The sequence below is a fragment of the Arvicola amphibius genome, chromosome 3 (assembly GCF_903992535.2).
Source record: "Arvicola amphibius chromosome 3, mArvAmp1.2, whole genome shotgun sequence".
In the NCBI taxonomy this organism is placed as follows: Eukaryota; Metazoa; Chordata; class Mammalia; order Rodentia; family Cricetidae; genus Arvicola; species Arvicola amphibius.
Genome location: NC_052049.1, coordinates 83,372,399 through 83,399,782, shown reverse-complemented (window position 1 = coordinate 83,399,782; position 27,384 = coordinate 83,372,399). Strand labels below are relative to the sequence as shown.

The 27,384-nt window shown below is 41.2% G+C and overlaps 1 protein-coding gene across 1 annotated transcript in view; it reads right to left on the bottom strand.

The window, feature by feature from the left end:
- Positions 1 to 1,763: 1,763 nt before the first annotated feature.
- The window catches only part of Sesn3 (sestrin 3), a 50,584-nt gene continuing 24,963 nt past the window's right edge, over positions 1,764 to 27,384 (bottom strand). The window contains exons 2-10 of the mRNA XM_038323601.1: positions 20,630 to 20,695; positions 18,328 to 18,525; positions 16,571 to 16,753; positions 14,214 to 14,450; positions 12,535 to 12,709; positions 7,037 to 7,155; positions 5,983 to 6,173; positions 4,011 to 4,155; positions 1,764 to 2,214 (exon numbers count right to left, since the gene is read on the bottom strand). Of these exons, the coding sequence (XP_038179529.1) occupies positions 2,128 to 2,214; positions 4,011 to 4,155; positions 5,983 to 6,173; positions 7,037 to 7,155; positions 12,535 to 12,709; positions 14,214 to 14,450; positions 16,571 to 16,753; positions 18,328 to 18,525; positions 20,630 to 20,695 (1,401 nt within the window). The 3' untranslated portion in view covers positions 1,764 to 2,127. The remainder of the gene's footprint in view (positions 2,215 to 4,010; positions 4,156 to 5,982; positions 6,174 to 7,036; positions 7,156 to 12,534; positions 12,710 to 14,213; positions 14,451 to 16,570; positions 16,754 to 18,327; positions 18,526 to 20,629; positions 20,696 to 27,384) is intronic.

The window sequence follows — 27,384 nt, the reverse complement described above, 5'->3', positions numbered from 1 at the left end:
TAGGAAGTGAAACTGTTTTCTAGCATGCGAAAAAACGCAATAATAAACTCTATCCTAAATGTGAAAGCCTTAAAGCTGGGAAAGCTCACGGGCATTTATGCCACTGCCTGTGTTTGCCATTCTTCTAAGTACTGTTCTTGTGGTTCATACACATCTAAAGAAGGAATGAACACAGTCCACACAACAAACACGATACAGAACCCTGGCACAAGCTCTCTGAGCAATCTCTAAAGGAGCCACCCTGTCTTCAAATCTTAGTGACTTTTTCCTCACATGGAGGATGTTAAGCAAGATCCTGGAGTCTAAAAATGAAGAACTACCCATGCTACAGGTCTACAGCCATCATTGCTCTCCTCCCCGGGACACAACGCTAAGTAAAAGGAGCTAACATCCCAGAAAAGGACAGCAGGCAGAAGGACAGCCTAAGGAACGTTGGCCCACAGTTCTGTCATAAGAGAAAAAGTAACCCACACAACAGGGAGAGCCTTAGTGAGCGCTCTGTGGGAGCTTCATGGATGACTCACTAGAGATAGCTATGTTTTAGGTTAGCATGTATGTGTAAAATGCAAGTCACCTTTCACCAAGTGAAGGCGCTTACCCGTGCAGTGTGTCCTCTGGTGCTATAGCAGCTCTCTAGGCACGTCACTGGTCAGTAACATAACACAGATTAAAGCTAGAAACACATAGGGTTGTGCTCTCTGAAGACAGTCTAATCAAACAACACAAACTGATGCAAAAATGTGACTTTTTGGCTGCCCTTTTTCTCCCCATGACAGTGTGTGTGTGTGTGTGTGTGTGTGTGTGTGTGTGTGTGTGTGTGTAGCTAGTTGTCCAAACAGATTTTTCTGGGGGAATGAATGAATGCTTTGGCTCAGTGAAATCACAGTTCACCCTCAGCAAGGTAAAACTGGAAAACACCTAGCACAGTAAAGACATCTGAAGGTCATTTCTTCGTGGCTCTGTTTGAAAGGACACTTCTGTAGTGACATGATAGGGAAGCCGGGTCGATTTTTAAAGACACTGCACTGTTTTGTTGTTGCTCGATCACATTAAAGCACAGAAACACATTTTTTCCTTTGAATAACAGATTACTTAACGTATTATAAGATGAGACTCATGTAAAATAATTTCCAAAGCTGTAACATTGAAAAATAGGGGTGTATTAACTAACCTTCCTTAACTCTCAGCAAAGGAGCATGTGCAAAGAAACATTTGGTCAGTGTTGTGTGCTGGGATTTGTGTGCGAGCTGTAAGCAGCACTGCAGGCACCAGCTACTAGAGGTGACGGAGGACCACGGTGCAGGACTCAAGGAACTGTGCCTAAGTCCACTGCCACACAGACAGCCATGTGGGAAAATGAGGCCTCTGCTTTAGAAGACAAAGAAAGTAGCTAAATTTGGCATTTCAGTAGCATGCTATAGAATTCATCATTATTAATTTCACATTAAATTATGGACAATGTCTGTATCACATTTCACGTTATTGTCAATAGCAGTGTAAGAAAAAAAAATCAGATAAACCAAAACAGAACAGTGCCTGATCATCTCCTGGGGCACAAGTTGTGTTCCAGGAGCAGCTTGGTTCAATAGCACAAGCCTTCCCAGACTCAGGACACACATGGGCAGTTTCCGGTAGAGGACACCATTCTTTGCCGGATGTTGATAGCGGAGAAAGAACTGCTTGAGCAGATTGCAAGCACTTTTCCTTATGCTCTTTAAGTAAAGACAAGTGATACACATACACATGAACTCCAGAGCACTGAGTGAAGCCTTAGCAAACCAGGTCATGATTTATGTCAGATCCCAAATCCAGCTCTAAGCAATGTGAAGTAGTGCTCGTCAGGGTTACTTTTGCAACTGTTAGCAATGTTAAGCATAGAGAAATATAAAACACACCATTGCACATTACAGCCAGAAAAAAATAAAAACAAACAAACAAAACAAACAACTCCCCCCCCCCCAATCAAACCCTAACAACAATAACAAAACAGAAACAGAAACAATAAACCTCGACAGCTACACTTTGACACTAGGAAACTGAGTAACTGCTGAGGCTGCGTCACAAACAAGTTCTGCTAGGAGTCCTGTGTGAGAGGCCCTGACACACGCTGACGCCAGGGGCGGGGCTTCAGGTCAGGTGCCGAGTTATGGCACGCAGAGCATAAAGCAGCTCAGCTTGCATCCGGGCTTCCATCAGCAGCAGATTCACATGGACCTGGAAACCAAATGGCACTGGCTCAGTGACTGTACAACACAGGAGAAGAATGCAGAAAGGTTTCCAGGTACCACATTTGCATAGGTTCTATGTATTCGGACACCACACACAGGCCTGGGTATGCACATATATATGATGAACACTCAAACTTGCTGTTGTGGATAGTAAATGTAAACTTAAAATAAAATTAAAAACACATTCCTAGCATTTAAAATTTTAAATTAAGAATTAAGGTTAAAAATACACTTCCAGGTTTAACTTTAAGCCCTGAGTGAAGCTGAAGCTCACCTCGGTTTGTGTGACTATCTGATCTCACCAGATGCCCACCATCTGCAAACACTGTAAAATCTCAGGGCTCCTCTCTGGGGAAAACCTCGCAGCTGAAAGGCTGATGTAAAACCTCTACACTTTCTAAATTGATTACAAGGAAATGCTCTAATGTTGAGTTACTCCATACCTTCCTATCATCTGAGCATGGCTGCTCTAGCATTGAGTTACTCCCCATCTTTCTATCATTTAAACATGACGTTGGGCATACTCTCCTGATGACAATATATAATTTCTAGAAAGGGAGGAAATCTATTGCAGATATAAAAAGAGCATAAGGATTCATCAAGGCTGAAGATGAAGTGAGTAATATGACTAACCTTAAGACTTCAAAAATTATTAAAAGTGGAGCCATAACACACTTTGCCAAGGCCATACAGATCATTGGGAACCGTTAGGACCCCAGAATGAGTTTTTCACATTCAGCTTGAACACAGTAGTATAAAGGAGACAGATTCAATGCTTTAAAGGCCTAGGACCTAAAGTCAGATCTGATGCTATACTGTTGGTAAAGATTCTTAATTCTTACTAGGTTCTAATCTAAATAATAATTCATATTACTCCCTCCACAGATATTCTTTTTTTTTTGTTTTGTTTTTTTTTGTTTGTTTTTGTTTTTGTTTTTCGAGACAGGGTTTCTCTGCAGCTTTGGAGCCTGTCCTGGAACTAGCTCTTGTAGACCAGGCTGGTCTCGAACTCACAGAGATCCGCCTGCCTCTGCCTCCCGAGTGCTGGGATTAAAGGCGTGCGCCACCACCGCCCGGCCTCCACAGATATTCTTATGTAAAAATATATTTGGCTCACATGTCCTTCACTATAATGGCAAAATACTAAATTACAATGAGGATCTTTGGTTTGAACAGTAACCTGGTAGCTACTAAGAATTTCTAAACAGCAGTGCCTTCCATGCTGCGTACAAGTCTACCCAGTACTGCTTCTTAGTGTTTTTTTTTTAATAGAATGGTAGACTTATTGGTATTTAGGTCCAATCTTTCAAAGGCTGATGCTAAAATGTTGGCTACTTTTTTATGTCAACTTGACAGAAGTTAGGTTCATCTGGGAAAAAGGAATCTTGAGAAAATGCCTTCATAGGATTGGCCTGTGGGTAAGTCTGTAGGGCATCTTGGTTGATAATAGATGTGGGATGGTCCAGCTCACTGTGGGTGGTGCCACCCTTGGGCAGGTCCTGCTCTGACCTGTGTGACCTCAGAGCTGTAAAGCTAAGATAAACCTTCTTCCCAAAGATGTTTTCCATCATGTGTTATCACAGCAATAGAATATCACTGACTCAGATGTACACCTTCTTAGATTAAGAGCACACATCTAAAATTTAGTCAACAGTCAACATATTTTATATTAATACAACATGAAAAAAATAGCTAGCTCAATTTACCACCCTCCTTGTTTCGTGATTGAAACTGTCATGCTGAACCTAATGTCCTTGAGGTCTGCTTGGTGATGACACTGACCTTCTCTGAGTGTGTGAACTGCCGCCAGTAGCTGTCATACATGCGCTTTGTGGTTCTCTCAGGGTAGCAGGTCACCGTCTTGATGTAAACCTTCAGGCTCCGTTCAAGTAACTGGTTAACTTCCCCATAATCATAGTCATCATACCTGTGAGTGACAGTACTGTGATGTGAAACCCAAGCCTCACTGCTCAGGCCTTGCTATTCAATGATATCATAAGCAAAGTCCATTAAGTAAGTCATAGGGAGTATTTACTGAATGTCTGCGTGTCACACACCCTTCTCATTACTGAGATTCTGTAGTGAACAAGAGGGAAAAACATCTACCCCTAATGTCACAGAGCTTAAACTCTATTAATATGTAAAGAGAAAACACTACAAAGCAAACATACAATTTGAAGGTGGTGGTAACTACATAAAGAAAAAATGGACCGGATTGTGGTGGTACACACAATTAATTCCAGCACTCCAGAGGCAGAGCCAGGCAGATCTCTGAGTTCATGGTCAGCCTGGCCTACAGAGTCAGTTCAAGGACATCTAGGACTACAGAGAGAAACCCTGTCTTGAAACACTAAAGAGGCCAAAAAAAAAAAAAAAATGGAAAGAAGAATGGATATACAGCATTGGAGTATTGGACTGTAATTTTCAGCGGGGCAGGCAGGTGAGAAAACAGTAGAAGGTATTGAATGAGTAAGAGTAAGGCCAGCCAGTAAAGGCTGGTCAGGTGTTCTCAGTCAGAGGGTGAAACCCTGAGTCAGGCAACACTTCAGACCGATGGAGCAGAAAAGTCTTAAAACCAAAATCCTAAATAGTCCTAAATCCAAAGTTATGTGAAAAAGAGATCATGTTTAGGGTTGAGCATTTTTTAACTTTCTCTTTTGCAAGGATGGAGATCAAAGCCTGGCCTTGTACAGGCAGAGCAGATTAGGAATACTGACCCGGTAGTGCTCTTTATTAGTCGATTTTTCGGGAATTTTGTGGTGTTTTGGTTAAAACTATAGAGAAGACTGCTTAACAAACTGAAACTGAATCCCAGTTTCAATCGGTAATGCTTTTCTTTTGGGATGTGCTTGCTCATGACTGCCTAACTTCTCTTTGCAAATCTATGTCATAAGGAAGTCTACAGAGCCCAGCTCAAGCAGCTCTCCCGAGTAGACCTCTCCATCTCCTTCCCTCCAGGTCTTATCATCCTCTCCAGCTACTTCTTCAGTTTAAAGGCTGTTAATTAACTTGTGACCCAACCACCTCACCTTGGTGCTTTTGGGAGCAGCCCAGCATTGGGAGTACAGAGTGCCCTAATTATAATTCCTTCATAAGGCAAGCCACAGTAACCATACAGACCTGAATTTGTTATTGCTATCTGAATAGACACTTTTTTCTCCTCACACTGACCTATCAGGAAGGATTCTCAAACCTGCATCTCATTCTTTTTACTCTCCTGCCTTAGTAAATAAAGTCTTACTGCTCTGCTTGCGCCATCATCAAGATTCACAACACACTTTTTATTTATCTGTAATTTACTTACATGTTCATGTACATGTGTAGTACATGTGTGGAAGCCAGAGGCCAAGCCTTAGTACTAGTCTTCAGATGCTGTCCACCTTAGTTTTTGAGACAGGATCTCTTACTAGGACCTGCAGCTTGCCAATCAGGCAAGGCTGGCTAATCAGTGAGGCCTCGGGACCTGTCCCCACCTTCCGAGGGCTGGGATTCAAGTAGGCATTTAAGTAAGTGCTAGGGATTGAATCCAGGTCTTAATGCTCATATTTATGGCAAGTTTTACCAACCAAGTCATCTCCCTAAGTTCCAAACACTTTAAATGAAGAAAATAAACTCTGAGATGAAATTAATTTTTAATTTTTAAATCAGGTAGCATTCCCCCCTAGAAAGATGTACTTCCAAACAGGCTAAAAATAAAACAAATGCTTGAATTTCCACTCAGAAATGTGTAAGACTGTCTGCACAGTGAACACACCTGATTCCAAACATACAGTGAACGTAGTTGAACAACGCCCTGCGCAGTGTGGTTGTGTCCACATCCTCATGGGTGGCCATCGTGTTGTAGGTGAGATTGTAGACCATTCGGAACTTCTCATCCAGGAGGTGTCCGATGTCAGAGTAAAGCCTGTTTACCAGCGAGAAGCCGTGATTTTCCCAGGTGTAGTCCTGGATGCAGAAAAAGTGTCCACTTACAAAATGGGCATTCTCTGTTAAACCATGTAGTTTTTTAAATTTTTAAAATAAATAAAACTGTTGAAGAAAGTTAGTGTGGGGTATTTCTGACTCAGTTCTAGGATGGCAGCTTTACCAAGCATGCTTCTGGTCAGGCTGTGGAGTGCAGAGACAGGGTATTGTCTCATAGGGTCTAGGGCTTGGCATGTTTATGATGAACTCTGGCTTCCTCCTCTGGACAGGCAGTCTGTACCCTATACTTTATCTGAAAGGACCCAGAAGTTCTTGGCTATTGCTATGTCATCAAATTTACTCAGGCATAAAGGAGTCTGAATTTATCTCCTGTCCCCACAGAGTCCCATTGTACTGTGGGAGGACTGGTGTAGTCAAATTTCAAAATGCCTTATTATAAATGTCATAGTTACACAAATATGTAACTATCCTCCATAATGCAGGCAACTAAACTAAGCAAACTGTTTTCTAGTGACTTCCTAAGGTGAATATGTTGAAATAATTACCATCCTATGGTAACATCAGATAGACTGGGTTGAAGATCCTGTCAAAATGCCTATTGGCCACTTTAGAAGACACTTTATTTACATTTCAACAGTTATCCCTTGGAAGGGCAGAACTCTCTAGTTTCTCTACGTTAAAAGCTCTGTGTATGCCGGGCGGTGGTGGCGCACGCCTTTAATCCCAGCACTCGGGAGGCAGAGGCAGGCGGATCTCTGTGAGTTCGAGACCAGCCTGGTCTACAAGAGCTAGCTCCAGGACAGGCTCTAAAGCTGCAGAGAAACCCTGTCTCAAAAAACAAAAAAAACAAAAAACAAACAAACAAAAAAAAAAGCTCTGTGTACCTGGGCTCGGAATGTTGGCAAATGCTCTTCTCCTCGCCTGGCGAAGTCCTCATACCCAAAACCTGGGTCTTCAATGTATCGTGAAACATCAGCTGTTATGATCATGTCATCTTCGAAATCTAAGGGACAATAAAGGAATTCAGGATACAGAGCTAAGATAATGAGCCTGAACCCCAGTTCTCTCCATTTTTTAGGTTTTCAAAAGTGACAGTGTTGACTACTTGACATATAGCACATAAAATATTGGTTAGTGAAGTTCTAAGTACAATTTCCTTACCAAATATTGGGTAATAAGATTTAATTATAGTACTGCACGGTGAACACCGTCCCCCAAGCCTGAGCATGAACATGGGAGCAGAACACTCCCATGGCGCTGAAGCTGTGGTCAGGGCCATGTCCCAGAGCGCAGGGACACCAGGGAGGCAACACTGCCATCCACAATAGGTTCAGCATTCTCGCTGGTGAAAACCCACTACTGAGAAACTGTAAAGGCTTAGTGCATATTATTTTAAGCTGAAAACAATTTTCTTCCAACTCACTGTGTTTTAGATTAGTGTCTTTGTAATTACTCCACCCCCTTCATGATTTCAAGTATTTAACAGTTAATAAACAAACTTTTTTCTTTATTCCATAAATGAACACATCGTTCTCAAAATAAAAAAGTAGTTTCTATGCGATGAATAAGTTTTTTTGTAAGTAATTTATGTTAAGTTAGTTTGGTCTTTAATAAAAAACTAATTCTCATCTGGGTAAATTTTTAGGAGTTTGAGAAAATCATACAAATTCTTCTGAAAGACTATACATGAAAATTCTAATAAGAAAAAGTCTCCTTTTTATCTTTAAGTTGGGGCCATTGACTCATTTCAGGATGCATGAGAACAGCAGAGATCAGATTCCCAGACTACATAACGTTGAACACATGGCATTGAATTCTCACCGTTCACTACTCAGGCCAAGAGGAAGCTGACACCTGCTGAGCACTTCCTGCATGGCAGGTGATGCCACAATCCCAACAGCCACATTTTTCCTTAATTCATTATATTAAAAAGAAAAATCCACTTAAGAAATAACTATTCGTCAGTTCTGATCTGAAGCTTTTCTTATCTTTTCTTCTTTCTCCACTTTCTCCAGTGCTAGGCCTTGTGTATACGGGGTGGGGGTTGGGGCAAATACTCCACCCAGGATCTCTGTCCCCAGTGCCATCTAAAGCTTTTAAGCAGTTTTCCTCTACGATGAAAGCCCTGTATGATGGCTTATGTGTCATACAAACTCATAACTCTGATTCGCCTACAGTCCAGGCTCCATTCAGAGAATCTAAGCACAGCAATGGTTCTCACAGCACCAGCTCTTGACTCAAAGAAGTCACGCTTCTCTTTCCCACCATCACACCATGCACAATGACAAACCCAACCAGGAGTATCTGTGGCACTGAGCTGCCAGCTGCCCTAGCCCCTGGGCCACTGGATTCATTTGCAAATGCTAACACTGGATTGGTCTGTCGCAGGACTCCCTTTGTCTTTGATACTAGTCATTGTTCTGCTCATGTTAAACATTCTAATTTTAAATTACAATTTAAACATTCTAATTTCAAAATAGTTAACTAACCATATCAAAGTGGGCCCCAGGAAAAACCTTATAACTTAGAATTAGCAGCAGACAAGAGCTGTTTTCTAAGCAATCTGTCCTTATAAAAGGATGTATGAAGGTACCTTGACTGTTTACAGTTTATTCCACTTGGGTCTTAAGTGTTCTTCCAATGTCCACATGGGACAGGCTGGACCTGTAGGAGGTGGAGCCTCCTGTGAGGCGTTTAGGTGGTTAGGGTTCCCTCAAAAGTAACTGTAGGTCTTCCTGGATTTGTGTTACCACAGATCCAAGGCAATGGGACCAGCCAATCACAGGCTGATGTCTAATAGTCCAGCCAATCACAGGCTGATGCCTAATCCAGCAGCTCTGCACTAGCTGGACTGACCATTTTAGTATTTGTAAGAGTCACAAAGGACTGACTGTAAGAGTCACTATTCTTTCTAGATTTACCTTAAAGGTTTAAAAATACTACTCAGGTGATCAACAGCCTGAAATTATTTCGAATTTTACCTAAACAAATATTTAAGTGTGTTCTAAAAGGAAACAGCATTTTATACACACACACACACACACACACACACACACACACACACACACACACAATTTTCTTGGTTTTTTTGTTTGTTTTTGTTTTGCTTTTTTGAGACAGGGTCTCTCTATTACATCTGTCTGTATACAGCTTTCAGTCAATAGATAGGTAGTCAGCAGTGTGAGACAGAAGACACTCCACTGTAGTAATGCAGTGATTCTCTCATAAAGGTAATATGAATATAATAAACATGCATCTTCTTCAGAATTAAAGACTCTTATAGTCCTTCCTTACATGGAACCTGGGAATTTTGTCATATTAATACTTTCTTAAATAGGAAAAAATTAATTTCTACTTTCATTCTAAAATTGATAAATATTTATTTGTATGTATGTGTATGTATCTGAAACTCAATTATCCACTGTACAGGATCATTTTGGCAAATTTGGTATTGAAATGGTTAATGATAAAATAACACAATGGAATGACTGATATATGATATGGTCTTATTTATTTAAATCAGAATGCAGGAACTGGAGTGATGGATAAGCTGTTAAGAGTACTTGTTTCCTCTCTGAGGACCTGGGTTCAATTCCCGGCACCCATATGGCAGCTTACAACCACCTGAAACTCCAGTTCCAGATGATCCAATGTCCTCTTCTGACCTCCTCTGGTACCAGACACACATACACACATTGCATATATATAATACAGACAAAACTCTGACATACATAAAATAAATCTAAAAAATATTTTAAATAAGAACATAATTTTTAAAATAGGTTCAAGATTTTCTTTTAGCTTAAAATGCTAATAGGTTCAAAATTTTTTAGTTAAAAGTTATTTTCAAGTAGTCTGTGTAAGGGTTCAAGAAGTCTACTTGGAGCCAGGTGTGGTGGCATACACCTTTAAGCCCAGCACTCCAAATACAGGTTCCTGAGTTCAAGGTTAGCTTGGTCTGTAGAGTGAATTCAGGGCCATACAGAGAAAGCCTGTCTTGAAAAGAAAAAAAAAAGGAGAAGAAATCTACTTGCAACCTAAAAGATATTTCTGTTATTTCAAAACAACATAAAGAAGCAAAGTATTTATATCTTACAAGCTCCGGAAGAAATAGAAATATTAGAGTACATAGATATTAACTCTAATAGCACTGTCTGTCTTTTCAAACAGCGCTCTACCAGCAAGGCTCCCTACTGCAGTATTAGCACACCATCAACGTTCCCCCGCTGCAGTATTAACACACCAGCAACGTTCCCCCACTGCAGTATTAACACACCAGCAACGTTCCCCCACTGCAGTATTAACACACCAGCAACGTTCCCCCACTGCAGTATTAACACACCAGCAACGTTCCCCCACTGCAGTATTAACACACCAGCAACGTTCCCCCACTGCAGTATTAACACACCAGCAACGTTCCCCCACTGCAGTATTAACACACCAGCAACGTTCCCCCACTGCAGTATTAACACACCAGCAACGTTCCCCCACTGCAGTATTAACACACCAGCAACGTTCCCCCACTGCAGTATTAACACACCAGCAACGTTCCCCCACTGCAGTATTAACACACCAGCAACGTTCCCCCACTGCAGTATTAACACACCAGCAACGTTCCCCCACTGCAGTATTAACACACCATCAACGTTCCCCCATTGCAGTATTAACACACCAGCAACGTTCCCCCACTGCAGTATTAACACACCAGCAACGTTCCCCCACTGCAGTATTAACACACCAGCAACGTTCCCCCACTGCAGTATTAACACACCAGCAACGTTCCCCCACTGCAGTATTAACACACCAGCAACGTTCCCCCACTGCAGTATTAAAACACCATCAATGTTCCCCCGCTGCAGTATTAGCACACCATCAATGTTCCCCCGCTGCAGTATTAACACACCAGCAACGTTCCCCCGCTGCAGTATTAACACACCCACTGCATTACTCTCCTTTTCCCCCCCACTTCTTTTCTCTGTATTTTTCATTTCTTTGTTAATGTCTGGAATTTAGTTAACTGCAATGCATGCACCCAATTCATTTCTTAGTTTCTGACTCAAGCTCCCTGTGAGACACTGATAATGTCACACTGTGCTCAAGCTTAAGGCTCCCTCCTGATCTCTTCTCTGCTCTTGTGTGCTGTGCAAAGGTGTTTGGTCTGCAGGCATGGCTGAGGGTGGACTGGATCAGGGGACTGAAAGGTGGCTCTCATTTAAGAACACTGGCTACTCTTGATGAGGAGCTTGGTTTGAACCCCAGCACTGACATGTGGGTCACAACCATCAAAACTCCAGTTCCAGGGGATCGGCAACCTCCATGGGCACCAGGCACGCATGTGACATACATATATACATGTGGGGAAAACACACACATGTAAAGTAAATCTAAAATTTTAAATGATCAAGAAAAAGACAAAAGGCACACTGTTCCTCCTGCAGTACTTCTGAGTTGACACACACATCACAGCAGCACAATTCTCCGAGCTCAGACGACACCTTTGAGGGCTCACCTTTGTGTTTATCGTCCGTGCTGCTGAGGTAATAGTTACTATATATTGCTCTATACCTTTGAAGACGGAATTGGAAAGTTCCTTACTATTCCAAAATTCCTTAAGAGTATAAGAAAACTCAGTTTTACATTTCTTTATATAACTGTGTATGTGTGTAGGTGTATGCAGGCCATGAAGGATGTTTGGAGGTTAGAAGATAGCCTAGCCTACAGGAGTCTTTCACCATGAGGACTGTCGGGTTTGGTGGCAAGTACTGCTGAGCCATCTTGCTGGTCTCAGCAACTAACTTGCTTTGAATATGTATCTAGGACAGAATCAGGACAACAGCCCTACATATCTGCCTTAGGATTAGTGATAGCCATGTGCTGTGTAGCAACACTTTATTTAGTCAAAGACTAAATGCATATATGAAGGTGGTTCCTCAAGATGACGCTGGATCTAGAAAATTCCTACGGCCTATGACACTACAGCTAACACACTGCAGCCTCAGGCATTTCACACTTGAGGTGACAATGCTATGAACAGACTGGTGCCCTGCTAGTCACACAGCAGATGCCATCATATAACACAAAATAGAGCCATAGATTTATGTATTTGCTATCTGTGCTTCTGACATTATTGTTGAACACAGCACTTTCACTTATCAAACATGTACTGTTGAATATCATGCCACGTTCTGCTGGCAATAGCTGTACACTCTTCATGTTTAGAAGGAGTACCATCTAAGTGTGTGAAAGTGCACTCCATAGTGTCTGCATAACTGCAGGTTTCTCAGAATGCACCCCACTGTTGCTGAAGCAGGCATGCATGGAGTGACTCATCTTTATGCGGCTGTATGGAAAATACTACAACTAGCCAAGAACAAGAACACACCTGAGTTAGGAAATGAATGGAAAGTCTCTCCAGGGACCACAAAGAGACTTTCTTTCGTTTCTTTCTCAAAACGCGTGGTCATTTCTTCCTGAGTCGTCTCTCCATCTTCCCTGTCTTCCTGAAGCCTTTTCATCCTTTCCATTAAGGCTTCTAGCTCACCCAGTGAGTCCACAATCTGGAAGAACAAGACAATGTTGGTGCTATGGCACTACAAACTGCTCCAGGAAGCTCCTCCTTCTCCAACTCTACTACAGCATGCACACAGGACAGTTATTTAGGCTGCAGCAGAGATGCTAGCCAAATGATATGAACTTTTAATTGACAGGAATATTTTAAATATGGCTAGGGTAGGCAAGTATATAGAGATAGAAGGCAGATGAGTGACTGCCATGAGCTATGCATGGGAGAAGAGGATGTGTATGTGTGATGCTACTGGCTATGGAGCTGCTTTTTACACTGCAGTAACATCCTAAAATTTATTGTTGCCAAACTCTGCGATCATCCTTACAACTATTTGGTTGTACCCTTTTAATGGGAAAATTGAGTGATATGTAATTGACATTTCATTGAAACTATTTAAAAAATAACTTGAGTTTTTCACTAACTCCACAGCAATTATATGACATACTCAAATATTTTCAGATGTTTGAGTCTGCTTCAGTTATAAATAACAAAAAAATTATAGGTGTGTGTGTGTGTGTGTGTGTCGAAATACAGAATTCTAGTGTTTGCAGTCTCAAAATTTCTCCTTTCTGCCTTCTAAGATCTATTTTCCTTTGTTTTCCAGCATCTTACAGACAGATGTTGTGCATAGGTCTGACTTTAAAGGCCTGTGATACTGACTGTATCAATGCTCAGTTTTTGTTATTCTAACATCACTTTCCTTAAGGTGCCAAGAAAGGTGTAGGAAATCCAAAGAAGGGTACATACATCTTGTATACCAAGAAATTGAGGCCAAGAAGTCACCTGGGCAGTGAAGACATTCAGAAGGACATTTAAGAAGAGAAAAATAGTTTAATGATAAATTTCAGTATGGTTTTCCACTGAAATGTGAACTCTGTAAACAAGGGTATATGTTTAAAGAAGAAAGCTTAGAGTCTTCTTGGTTACAGTGTCTTCAGAGTAATAACAGCTTAAAAGTTCAGGTGTGGGTGGGCAAAGGTATTATATAATAAAGACCTAAAGTTAAAAATAATAGTCAAAACTTTAGGTACTGATGAAACTTTTACAATGCTAACAGCATCTTTCAAGTAGGTAATATCCTCTCTGGTCACAGTGAGCTCTCTCTGGATGATATCAGCAAGAAGTTTCCAAAAAAAGTGATGTGGGACTCCCCTGCCACTGGTTGATGGGGAGGCTGCTTTGGCCTATGGCAGGGTGGAGTGGAGCTAGGTGGGAGGACCAGAGATGTGGAGGGAAGTGGGCAGAGTCACGGAGAAGCCATGTAGCTGCTGAAGGAGAAAGATGTTGCTGCCAGACTTTCCAATAAGCCACAGCCTCATTGAGACACAAAGATTAATAGAAATGGGCTCATTTAACATGTAGGAGTTAGTTAAGGAGAAGCCTGAGCTGATATGCCAGTGTTGTAGCAAATACAGTTTCTGTGTGACTACTCAGGTCCGGGTGTCTGGGAAATGAACAAGCAGGTTCCAGCTACAGAGAAGCAGTTGAGTACAAACCCCAAAGTTGTTGCCCGCCAGGGATGCATTCTCGATGCTGTTGTCATTAGCCAGGTCACACACACAGAAGCTGTTCACTGAGATTAGTCTGAAACTGTTGGAGATTCCCGGCTCTCTCTCTGGGTTGATGCCACTACCAAAAACAAAGCTGGCCAGAGCATGATAGTGAGCCAGGAGGACCACGGCGTGCACTAGCTCAGGCAGGGACCAATTGTTTTCTCCAGTTTTGACAAGTTTCTGAAATGAGAATGTGAGCCAAGGTCAACATGAAAACCAGAGGAAGCGACAGTCTCACACGCTCACTTGTAGTCATGTTAACTAAAACTCCTTTTAGAATGTTTCACACATTAGATAGGCCTTTGATCACATGATGTCATGTGTGAACTACCAAAGCCTCGCAACATGTGGTGGCATCGCCTATAATAAATACTGTACTGCAGCACTTTAAAAACATTAATATGATGTTAAGATAATCAAGAAACATTAAAGCTGGAAGGGACTTTGACATTTTCTACCAAAGCCATTCATTTTCAGGCATTTTAGATACTCTGTCCCAAAGTCATGTGAAGATCCGGTTTAACAGGATAGCTGTTGATTTCCCTCCAGACAGCATTTGGTAGAGATGTCCACCTCCCCATTCCACAGCACAGGACAGAAAGTGACTGTACACTGAAGTAAGAACTTATGACATGTCAGTACACTTTTTCATATGCTATTTCATTTGGCCTCTATTTACAGCCACAATTAAACCCATTAAAAACAACAATACCAAGTAATGTCCAATATTGGCTACCAACCTGACTGTGTCTGCAGACAACTATAAGCCAGTCACTAACACTTCAGTGAATAATTTTCCTGGTTAGATTTCTTGAAGGCCCACTCTAAAAGAGGACCAGGTCCCGAACTGGATAAAAGTAGAGGAAAGCTAGCTGAGCAGTTCAAATACATGCATGCATTCTCTCTCTGCTCCTGACATGTGGATGTGCATGCTGCTTCAAGCTCCTATCTTCGCTTCCCTGCAATGATTAACGGACTGCAACTTGGAATTGTAATTTATAATAAATCCTTTCTCTCATAGGTGGCTTTTTGCAGGATTAACTCCTAAGGGTGAATTTCACCAATACACTCCAGAGACTACTTTCCATCAGTTCAATATTCATTCACACAGGCAATGCTGTTCTTTTCTCTATTAAAAAAAAATCATCTTTATATGACTACAGCCTTAGACATATATTTTTCTGCTTTTCAAATCTGACATTTTGACATGTTCATTTTTCACGAGTCTACACTGTTACACTATTTTTAAAACACAGGTAAAATTGTAATGCACCTAACGATTTCATTTCTGAATTGATGTCAGATTATTCTTTTGTTTTTTTCTTCAGTTACCTGCTACAATGAATAGCTTCTTTATGCTCCAGCTCCTATCAAGCCTTGAAGTGGTCCTCACCGTCCACTTGTCTTTGAAATGTTGGCTTGTCCTGCCTGTGCCCAGTCTTCTTTCCTTAGTCCGTTCACCTCGACTGTCACTTACGTCCTCCCTAGCTAATGTCCATACTATCAATTCTCTGATGTACTAACACACTATGAATCAGAACAGACCTAGAACCGTGCTATGCTCCACAGAGTTCAAAAGTTACCAAAATCTAATATTAAAAAATAGAAACAGAGTACTTGCTTTAAAAACCAGACAGTGGTTTAAAAGGCATTTCAATGTATTAGCACATTACATGTGTATTTGTAAGCAAGTGTCTGAGAGGAAGATAAGGCTTCTCCTGCACTGAACTCTGCTGGGCAGCACGGTGTCTGAGGAAGTAACTAAGTGTCTGAGACAGAGATGTCTATTTCTTATCTGGCCAGTAATTCCCACACCAGCTAGAAGTCACTTTTGATTTACAAAAACCATTTCTTTATGAGTCTTAAATTATAAAATGTTAAAACTACTGAAAGATTTAGAACTCAGAGATCTTTCAACTTCATGGAATTTACTAACTAAAGGGCACATATCACTGATAATACAGTCAGAAGCAGGACATCCTTGATGCTAGTGGATGTGGATCTATTATTATCTCCTGGACAATGGGAGCCAACTTTTCTCAGTCAGACACGGAAGCACAAGTTCAGGCCAATGAGCAACGCTTATGGAGGATCAATTTTCATTTGCATTTAAGTGAAACCCACTGAATTTCTGACTCTTTTCTATAAGTAATACAGCATCTCTTGTTTCTCAAGTTATTAATATTTAGGTGTTTAGAATTAAGTCCTTATACATACACACATGTATAATGAAAAAAAGGCTATGAATAAACTCTCAAACTTCAAGCGTAACTCAGAACCTGTATAGAAACACACAATACCTGAATGTGCTCTTTTGTGATCAGCCAGGGCCGGTGTGCCAGCAACTTGTTAATTTCATTAAGATTTCTCAGTCGTTGTGGTACATATTCTAAGCCATTGAGCCACTCAGCAATCCCTCCAGTCTTTAAAAATTCATCCACATGCATGTTTATCAGGTAGGAACACTGGTGTCTGGCTGCAGCCTAAAGCACAGAAACAAGCTTCCTGAGAACAGTTGTGAGCAGGTCTTTCCACAGTGAGTAATTCAGATGGAGCCAATACAGTTTTTACTCAGTAGCTCTTTTCTCACAAAATCTTCCCTCATAACTGTTTACCACACTGTTGTTGCAGATTCTTGAATTGATACATGAGGCAGATATGCAGTTTTCAAAGCAAATACTTGTCACATGAAGTCAACGACTTCCTCCTGAGTTTTGTGGACACAGAGCAGCAGCTACACTAGCTATTTTCAGGAAACACACAGGCACGGGGCAAGTCTGCTATGGGGAAGATACAGTACGTTCCATGTAAAGTTCAGGAGCTTCTAGGAATGTGTATCCTAATCAGGAATCTGGCTTATATGAGGACTTCCCTCGTCCTCCCGTAGGATGAATGAAGCAGTCACATCTGACCTCAGGGACGGGCCTAGACACTGCCATCATGGATCCTCTCTTTATGTAGTCAGTGTCAGCTGAGTGCTGTCAATGGGACACTCATGTGAAGGACGGATGCTGCTCGTAAAAACTCTATTTTATTCTTTTCAGTCTCTGTATCTCAGCTCTGTCTTAGGGAGTGAGCATTCTCGGTCTGCTTTCAGCCTTGCTGTCATTGAAAACTTGTGTTAAAGTTACAGTTCATCAAGTTCATGTCAGAGAGCACAGAATGCTGCTTTTTTGTCACCTCAGTGACGCTCACCTGGACAGGGCATCTCTGCTGGCTGCTGCCGTTGTCTTTTCACAACAGCAGCATGGGCTCATGCCCAACTCTTCCCCACTGGCTGGCTAAGTAGAGCACAGCTCTCCTCCTACTGCTCTAGGACCCTGCCCCGGCTCTCGACTTGCAGATAACATTGACTCATTAGCCACTAATTAGCACACTTAGAAGTGCTGCAATCCACTCAGTAAGTCTTCTCTTATACAGATCTGTCACTAGTGGCAACTAGAACTTTTCTCCTACCCCACACCAACGATCATCTTCATGTATAAGGTAACTAAGGAAAATGCCTGCAATCAGCTTATGCAGAAAAAGACCCCAAGAATAACAGCAAAACTGGACCCAGAATCCATCTTTAATCATAAGAAACTAAACATGAAAATAATTCCACTGAAGGTTAAACAAGAAACATATTAAGTGACTTAAAGCAACTCTGAATGTATTCAAGGGATATGGTATTCAAAAAGCCAGAGGCTTCTTCAGTTATGCCCCATGTAACTATACTCAGCTTCACATGCATGCACATACAAACATACATATATGCACACTCACATACAAACATATACATACAGACCCCTCAATGGATACACACACAACCATATATGTAAGCACTCACACACACATCCTATACATACAATCTCTCACACACACTCATATACACATTAACCCACACCCCCACAAACATTCACACGCACGCGCACACACACATTCCACACATTCACATACAGTCTCTTAACAGGCATACTCACTCACACCTCTCCCCCAAACACATACCTTAGAAGGGACACAGAATATGTGGAACCTAGTTAATGACAATAGGGAGTAGCGGGAAGTAAGCACCTACCATGATGGCAATGTAGTGCCTGTCTGGGAGGGGAAGGGGGCCATCCATGCGCAGCATGTAGAACTGGCTCCGCAGGAAAGATTCCAGGTACTGAGTGTGCAAGCTCATCACCTGTGTGATGTTGTCTAGGCGACCAGACGTAGAGTACTCTTCCACGAGAAAGTTTGTCCGTTCGTCCACTGTGTTTGCTTGGACAACCTATTAACCAAGCAGAGACTGCTGTGACTACTGTGATGTAAAGAGAGCTTTGCTTTCTGCGGACTCTGCCTCTACTGGAGAAATACATATTCATTTGATGCTAACAGACCCTGAAATTATGCAGCTGCTCATACTAGAAACAGAAATTTAAAAAGAGAAAGCACCATTCAGTTTTGGCTTTGGTGCCACAATTTATTGAACAACAAATGGTAAGTTATCAAACATTAAACACGCAGCTATAAAGCTGAGGGAAGAAGCCTCCATCTGTCTTTGCAGGCAAGCAGACAGACTCCAGAGCCCATTGCCTGGCCACTGTCACACAAATGTAGCAAGGCAAATCCAGCAGCGTTTGGTTACATGTATTTGCAGCCTACTCTCATCAACTGACAAAGAAAATTACTTGCATTATTTTGAACAAATATCTGATCCTTTGTTGTTTTTGCTAGTCCACATTTTTAACATCTTTATGAAATCTTTTTTAGAGATACAGGAACATATAATGACTTGAGGAAAAATATTAGTTGAAAATTAATACGGACACTAGATTCCATCATTGCTAGTTTAAGCCTAACGTAGTAATTACTAAAAACGAGGCATGAAAATAGAACTTACATCCTCCATCTAGGGACCAGAGAACTTTCTCAAAATAGATGATAATATACAGCCATATATGCCATGCCAGGTTGGTGTCACACACCCAATTGGCTGTGGCAGTGTGAAGAGCTTGTTAATCTTGTGAAAAGATGCAGCTCTCTGAGAATGGATGGACACCAAGGTGACCCCACCACTGGCTAAGTTCCCATTTGTATTTTTGAACTATACTTTTAGATGTAAGATGAACATGCTTCTCAGTTTTAGAGATAAGGAAGCAGATTCTGAATGTAACTCAATGTTGTGCATCTAGTTCATAGAAAAGGGTTTGACTAGGTCTGTGAAGTCCAAAGTGATGGCCCTTAAAGACTCACTGCTCTCTTCAGAGCTGGCTTCACAGTTCCTTTTACCCCTGGGGGAGTGCACATTATACAAAGGAAGTGTTTGTGGATAAATACTTAAATGGAGTATACCTAAAAGTGAAGCTGTGAAGAAATGCTAGTTACACTGGCATAAATACAAAAGGCAACTTCACCTCAGCTCGTTATGGAACCCCGGGTACTCTCATTTGCTGTTTCCCTGTTGGGTAAACTAGAGGGACTGAGCTAATAGTTAAGAAATAATAGCCTCCAAACCTAAATATAAATAGGGCTAGAATATTCTATTTTTGATTAGCTTTCTCTGTAAGTTTCTGAGTTCTCACAGGGTGTTTACAATATATCACTAGATTCATATGCTGCTCCACATCCTAAGAATGCTCCGGGAGGTAGTGCACATGCATCAGGCCACCATCTCACAGTGCAGCCCTGGGCTGTGCATGCAGCCACATGCACAGCAGCGCTTCTTGTACAGAAGCTGCCCCCTCTGAGAGCTAGAGATGCAGGACGGTCACTTTACTTTTTGATTCATTGAGAAGGTCATTGAAGCAGGAACAGGAAGTGAAGTAAAGGCACCACCCTAGACATCCACAGACAAGGACAGCAGTACACACCAGGGAACAGCAGCTAGGAGACAATTGCACCCATGTCCTTACAGTGGTTCTCAGCCTGATGACAGCCAAAAGGCATCACCAAGACCCGACCTCACTGTCACCACCCACAAAACAGGTGCGGACCTTCCTCTGCGCACTGCTAGCCTCTCTGCCGTGCACTTTACCAATCTTGTCACCAAAGATCACAGTTGTTAGAGAGTTTGTGGCATCCTGTCAATCAATCTTATAAATGAGAAAAAAGAGTAACTACCAGTAATGAAGTCATTGTCTGTCTTTTAAAGGTACATTTCATTTCAAAATATCTTTCTATCCCAATTACATGATATAAGTACTGTGAAATGCTGGTTTTTTTAAACATGAAAACTTTGATTTTTCTTAGTGAATCTGAAAAAAAACAACAACACATTTTCCTGACATGAATAACACATTAAAGAGCAAAACACATCTACTTTTGCATGAAAATATGGATGCAGTTTTAGTGAGTTTCAGACTAGATAATGTATTAAACACAAAAGAACTTACTTCCTTCTCTGGAATAAAGGCACTTGGTCCTCTTGTTAGGGGTTGAGACACTCTGATTCTTTTATCCTGTTTGTAAAAGAAAAGTTCAATGTGTTATGATAACTTTCCCAGAAAATTTGATTGGTAGGCAATGACAGCCAATGCACTACAATAAATGAGTAAGTCAATAGAATTACATAACCCGGAAGAAGTTTGGGGTCAGGTCAAAGAAAATCCAGAGCAGCACTGGTTGTGTAGATGTGAGATAAAAGGACAGACTTCTACCACAGTGCTGGGGAGACTCAGTCATCAGAGATCATTTTACAACTAAAAGCTATTAACCCCTAGAATAAATTCATACCTCTCCTTACACCGCTACAGTACGACATTGTTGAGGAATATTATTATTTTTGTTCTCACTTAAGTCTCTTTATGATTTATCATGAAGATTCTAATGAGTTTGCTCCCTTCTCCACGAGCAAGCCTGGGTGCAGAGAACAAAGAGGTCTCTTGAATTCCTTATCTACAACACTTGGGGAAATGGCCATGTGATTGTCTACGATAAAGGTAACACTCTGAGTTAAGAACCAGCCCTCTGAAGTCACCACATAAAACTATGGGTAACAGCATAAAGGTTACAAAGTCTGAGCAGGAATAATAAAGAATACAGGCCTTGTGCCTATTAGAAAAGTTTATTGAGCTTTCAATGCCATGAACCCTCCTGAGGAAACTCAATGCTAAGAAAGTAATGTAGGTGGCTCCTTACCAGAAAGTAACAGAACCTCTTCTAAATGAGCCTACAGTAAGAGCCAGACAAATGGGTAGATACCTGGGTATAAATGCCCTGTCCAAACCCAATTAAGGCTAATTAGCATACATTAACAACTTCTCGGGACTATACAGTAGAGTTACATGAACATGATGCAATCAGAGAGCCAGGAGAAACAAAATGTCACTCAAATGCAGATGCAAGAGGAAAGAAAAGGAAAGCCCTGGGTGGGTATCAACAGAGAAACCAGTGGTGTTGCTATGGATTTCTGGAAAAAAGTAAAGCTTAAACAAGGTCATTTATATTCATTCTCTCCCTTCCTCCCTCCCCTTGTTAGGGGGTAACTTTAGTCTTTTTGTTCCTTACAAATAAAAGAGCTTACCAAACACAAATAGTTATTTAAATCCTTTAAGTCCCTTACTTCATTAAGAAGCAGTTTTAAAACAAATTGGCAAAAGTAGGCAGTTGGGTATTCAACAGTGATTTCTTTGAGAGCCTAATTGGATATTGTGATGGGCTGGGGAGAGGAGCAAGAAAACAGACTTAGCCCCAACCCTTCTGAGCGTTGCACACACTCTCCATCAACCGTCAGTGTTCTAGCAAAATGTATACGTCACATGACAACTGTAAGCTGCTTAAGTTTCCAAACAAGCGACACATCTAGAGCACAAAGCAATGCCATAATTCCCAGGCGATTGCTCAAGGACATGGAGGATGGCACATGAACTGGATTAACTCAGAATTTCTCATACTGGTATTTCTGTCTACACTGACTATAATCTAATTTGTCTAAAAAAGAATCCAAAATAGAAGATATATATTCCCCTAGCTCCCTCTGCAAATGACGACAGATAAAATGTCAAGACATTGTGGTAGTGACACCTGTTTGAGACTAGCCTAGGTTATATAGCCATCTTGTCTCTAGAAACACAAAACCCAATGCAGCCCACTGTCTGTAGACCTTCATGAACTATAATGGGGAAAGCAACGTCCTGGATAACTAGCCATTTCTAATAAATAAAGCACCCAAGAAGCTGATATAAGGGAGAAAACCAAGGTTAAAGAGAAAAAATTGTAAGTATGGTGATAAATGAACACTGTAAAATAAGAAAATACACAGAATTCAGAGAAATATAGGGTACAAAAAATACACATACCCTTACATGTAAGTATCTAAGGGGTTTCTGGAGACAGCATGAGGTTATACTGTATTTATAAAAATCATGAGTTAATACATTAATCAACCTAATTCACCTTTAAATTTCTAAACTTTTACTTTGCTTACAAAAATACTTTCTGCAACATACAACATTTAAATATAACCTGTGTTTTTATTGTAAGGTAACTACAGGATCCTGCATGCAACTCAATACAGTATCATTTTTAACCTACTACTAAGAAGGCAGACATACATGCAGCTAAATACACCATTTGTCTCACACTGACAGGCGCACACCGCGGCTGAGACGGGAGAGAGTGTTAGCAGCCATCATCTACCTCACTGTTCCAGCTACATGCAGGGTGTGCACTTCACTCCTGAGTAATGCTGGCACAAACATCCTTATAGAAGAGTCCTGTGACATAGGACATAAGATCTGGCATAGTTTCTGCTGCAAGATGAAATTCCTGGGGTTTCGACTATAATTAACCTTAAAAGAGTTACATACTGCTACAGAAAACAAAGATGCCCATTTTTATCCCCTGAGAAAATGTCCACGTAACACACTCATTTCAAAAGTAGAAATGTTCTTGGGTCCTTTCATTGTATGCTTATTTGAGTACCAACTTCATAAACAAAGATGAGGATCAGATCTGTGTTTGCAATGTCACTCTGGGGGTGCCACCGCATCTGGGCCATAGAGAGGAAATTAGTAGAGGTCTGGAGAGAGCCCATGAGAGAGGTGGTGTAGCCTTACCTGAAGGCACTGTCTTTTCAATAAATTGAATGGAGAGCTTCATGGTAGCAGTATTTTCTTAGGTGGGCTCTGTTTGCTAGAAGCAAGCAGAGGCACGATTCCTTTAAGAGAAGGCTTCCTGACTCAGTGGTAACAGCAAAAACTGCATGGTTCCTTTAAGAAGGCTTCCCGGTTTATGCTAGCTACACAAACAGCTCTGGTTCATTCAGGAAGCTGAGTACTTGAATGGGATTTGTGGGCAATGTACCCCTAAAAAACTGACTGCCAAGGAGAAAACTGATTGCTACATTTTAAGATGCTAATATATTTAAATGATTAAATGTAATGTTTTTATTTATCTTTTCTTCAGTTTGTGTCATTAGAAAATGCAAAACTCGGGCTGGAGAGATGGCTCAGTGGTTAAGAGCATTGCTTGCTCTTCCAAAGGTCCTGAGTTCAATTCCCAGCAACCACGTGGTGGCTCACAGACATCTGTAATGAGGTCTGGCGCCCTCTTCTGGCCTGCAGGCATACACGCAGACAAGAATAATGTATACATAATAAATAAATAAATATTTTTTAAAAAAGAAAATGCAAAGCTATGCACATACACCTACTCATGTACAGCTGCTCCTGCAATTACTGAAGACGCAAGCAGTGCGTTTCAGTTGTTTTCTGTCCTCGCACTAATCACAGGTGCTCTGTTTTAGCAGGGTCACTGAAGAAAGGTTAGGGCTGGACCACAGCCACAATGTAGATGCTTCTGTTTGGAAACCTTGGTAGAAGATTTCAGCTATATGACGTCTGCACGGATACTAATGACATTGTATATTTCAAAAGGAATGGTCATGGATAAAGAAACACAGAGAAACTGCTTTAGATGACTTAGTGGTTAAAGTACTTGGCACAAAAGTGTCATTCCCTACTTTGAGTGTGTAACTGCTCTTACTATTTTGGGAAGAAAAATATTTAGACTTTTAAAAAGTCACACCCCTCCCAGGCTTGATTAAAATATGTATTTGCATTTATAATACTATAATGTCTAAGATCTATAGCCACTTAGTGAGAAAGATCTGGAACAAGGACAGCAACAGCACAAGGATCTTTTATACATGCTCCCACTCCTCTTATTCTGAGCTAGTATTTCAGGGACGTGCAGAGCATCAGGAGCTGGCCTGTGCACTGTGCTGTGTGGAAGTTCACAAACACCATAAAGAACACCGAAGCTCCCCTCACTGTGGGAATCCATCTTGTTCTAGAAAACCTTGTAAGTGTACCACTTGCAATTGAGCTACTGAAGTGTGGTGGTTTGAATAAGAATGGCCCTCAAAGACTCATACATTTATTTTTGAATTAGCAATAGAATATTAACTAAGCCAGAAATTGGTACCAGGGAGCAGGGTATTGCTGTGGCAAGCCTGACCACATTCTTGTTGGCAGAATGTAGTCTTTGGGACTCTGGATTATGAAAGCAGTTGAATGCTTTAAGCAATGATTAAAGGGCATACTAATAGGAGCATGGAAGACAGCACTGAGGACAATTTGGACTGTGGGGGCCTAGCTTAAGAAGTTACAGAATAGGGACTGGAGAGATAGTTCAGAGGTTAAAGGCACTGGCTGCTCTCCCAGAGGTCATAAGTTCAAGTCCCAGAAACCACATGGTAGCTTACAACTATCTATAATAAGATCTTAGTCACCAGGAAATAGCACTACTTACAGAGTCTGGCATACAGGCATACATGCAGGCAGAACACTATATACATAATATAAATAATTTTTAAAAAAGAAGTTACAGAGTAAAAGAATATTAATAAGTGGCCTAGAGACAATGTGAAATTTTGAAGAATGTGGCTACTTTCTGATCTTATCCAAAACGTCTGCCTGAAGTTAAATTGAAGAGTGTTGGATTAATAATGGCACTGACAAAGATTTTAAGACAGCCTAGTTCTGACTCTGTCATGCAGATCTACAATGAAAAAGGAGCAGGATGAGCAAGGAAAAATAGAAAATGTAAAGTTTGAGAAGAAAAGGAGCACCAGAAACTAGAATGGAGCTAAATGTTATGCTCAAGGAGATAAAAAAAAAAAAAGTTTAAAGAAAAGTCTAATGTTAATGGAATAAAGGGACTGATGGCCTTAGGGCAAGTCCCCATCCAGCTAAGCTTTCAACTTGTGAAAAGGAATTAAAGAAAGGTTTAAGCAGTAAAGGAAACCATTAAAAACAGATGATGAAAAATGTATTTAAATGAGGGGTCCAATTTCAGGCCTAGCAAGCTGCATGGTTCTGGCTTAAAGTCAAGGATACAAGAAAGGGGTTGTGGAATGTCCCCCCCACAGCTAAGGAAAGCCACTGAGGGCAGGCGTGTCTCAGGAGAGTCCCTGCATGGACGCACAGGGAGGTCACTGAGGGAACCAGGATTTTGTTGGAAACTCCAAGATGTTGGAGATGCCAGAGTCATGGGATAACCCACCAATGAGAGCTGCTAACTGAGTGTTGAACCAGCTCAAGAGAAAGAAGACTGTTACATCTAACAGAGCTGAAAGCTGTTGGAGATCTGAAGAGTGCTTTGACATCAGACATGAGAGGTGGAGTCTGGAGTTTGCAGAGCTGGTTTCCAGTTTTGTTTTGGTTCAATATTTCCTCACTATGTTCCTGTGTGGAATGGTAATGTACATTCTGTGCCACTGTATGTTTGAAGTTTGTGATATATTTTTGAGGGGGATTACAATTAAGAGATTGTCAGAGTCTCAGGACAGACTTTGAATGTTTAAACACTGTTAAGACTGTTATAGACGATGGGGACTTTTATAGTTGGACTGAATTATGATATGGCTACAAGCCTATGGGGCCAGGGAGTAGAATGGAGTGGTTTGAAAAAGAATGGCCCCCATAGGCTTATATTTGAATGCTTAGTCATCAGGGAGTGGCACTACTTAGAATTAGGAGAGCTAGCCTTGTTAGATAAAATGTGTGACTGGGTTAGGCTTTGAGGCTTTAGAAACCCAAGCCAGACCCAGTAGCTCTCTCTCTTCCTGCTTTCTGGAGATTTGGGCGTAGAGTTCTTGGTTCCTGCTCCAGCAACATGTCTGCCTGGGGGCTACCATGCCTCACCATGCTAATGGACTAATCCTCTGAAGCTGTAAGCCAGCCCCAATTAAATGCTTTCCTTTCCTTTATAAGAGTTGCTTTGGTTATGCTGTCTCTTCACACAATAGAACACTGACTAAGATAGAAGCAAGACTTTCAAGTCTTCTCTGGCCATGTTTCAAATTCCAGGTCTATGAAAGCAATATCACAAAGATCCTGTTACAGGACAAAATTGAGCCTGTTTTAACAGTGCATACAGATTTCCATTCTTAAGTGGAAATCTTAAAACATCTGTACTCAAAAACCCTGCATTCACCAACCATACCACAATTTCTTTACCTTCCCCTCCCTAAGCCACCAGTTCCCTTGCAGACTGCAACAGTACTCTGCTTATTTCTAAGCACTGGCACATGACAGAAATTAGTGGAACTCTTTGTAGTGAATTAGCTCAAAGATCCCTAGCAGGCTTCATGTCAGGACTGAACAAGCAAAACAGACACAGAGCAAAGTGAGGCTAATAATAAACTGCACACTGAGGTGGGCTGCAGCTAATGAGTTCTCCCCAATCTAACAACAGCAGCCCTCACATTTCACTCACTAGATACCGCAGAACCTGGAGTGTGGTTACACACCTGTACTCTCACCTCAGAGACTGAGCAGAAGGACTCCAAGTTCAAGGCCAACTTGGCCTTCACAGTGATTCCCAAAGTCAGTAATAGGATGACCCTTAACTGACCAATGTTTCTGCTTAAAAATAAAATTCAGTTAGTAGATACTCTACTTGAATTTAACTAACAATATTCATTAATTTTATTAAGAACAATTCTGGTTTCTACCTTTAGCCTTTCATATAGTATGTACTAGAATGACACAAGATATTTAGCACTATATGACAGAAGACTGCCCAACTGGAGGCTAACATTAAGTATCTGAGCAGTGGGGGAGGGGGCAGTGCTGAGAGGAGAAGAGGGGGGAACCACAGGTGGGCTGTAAAATAAATAAATAAATATATTTTTATAAAAATG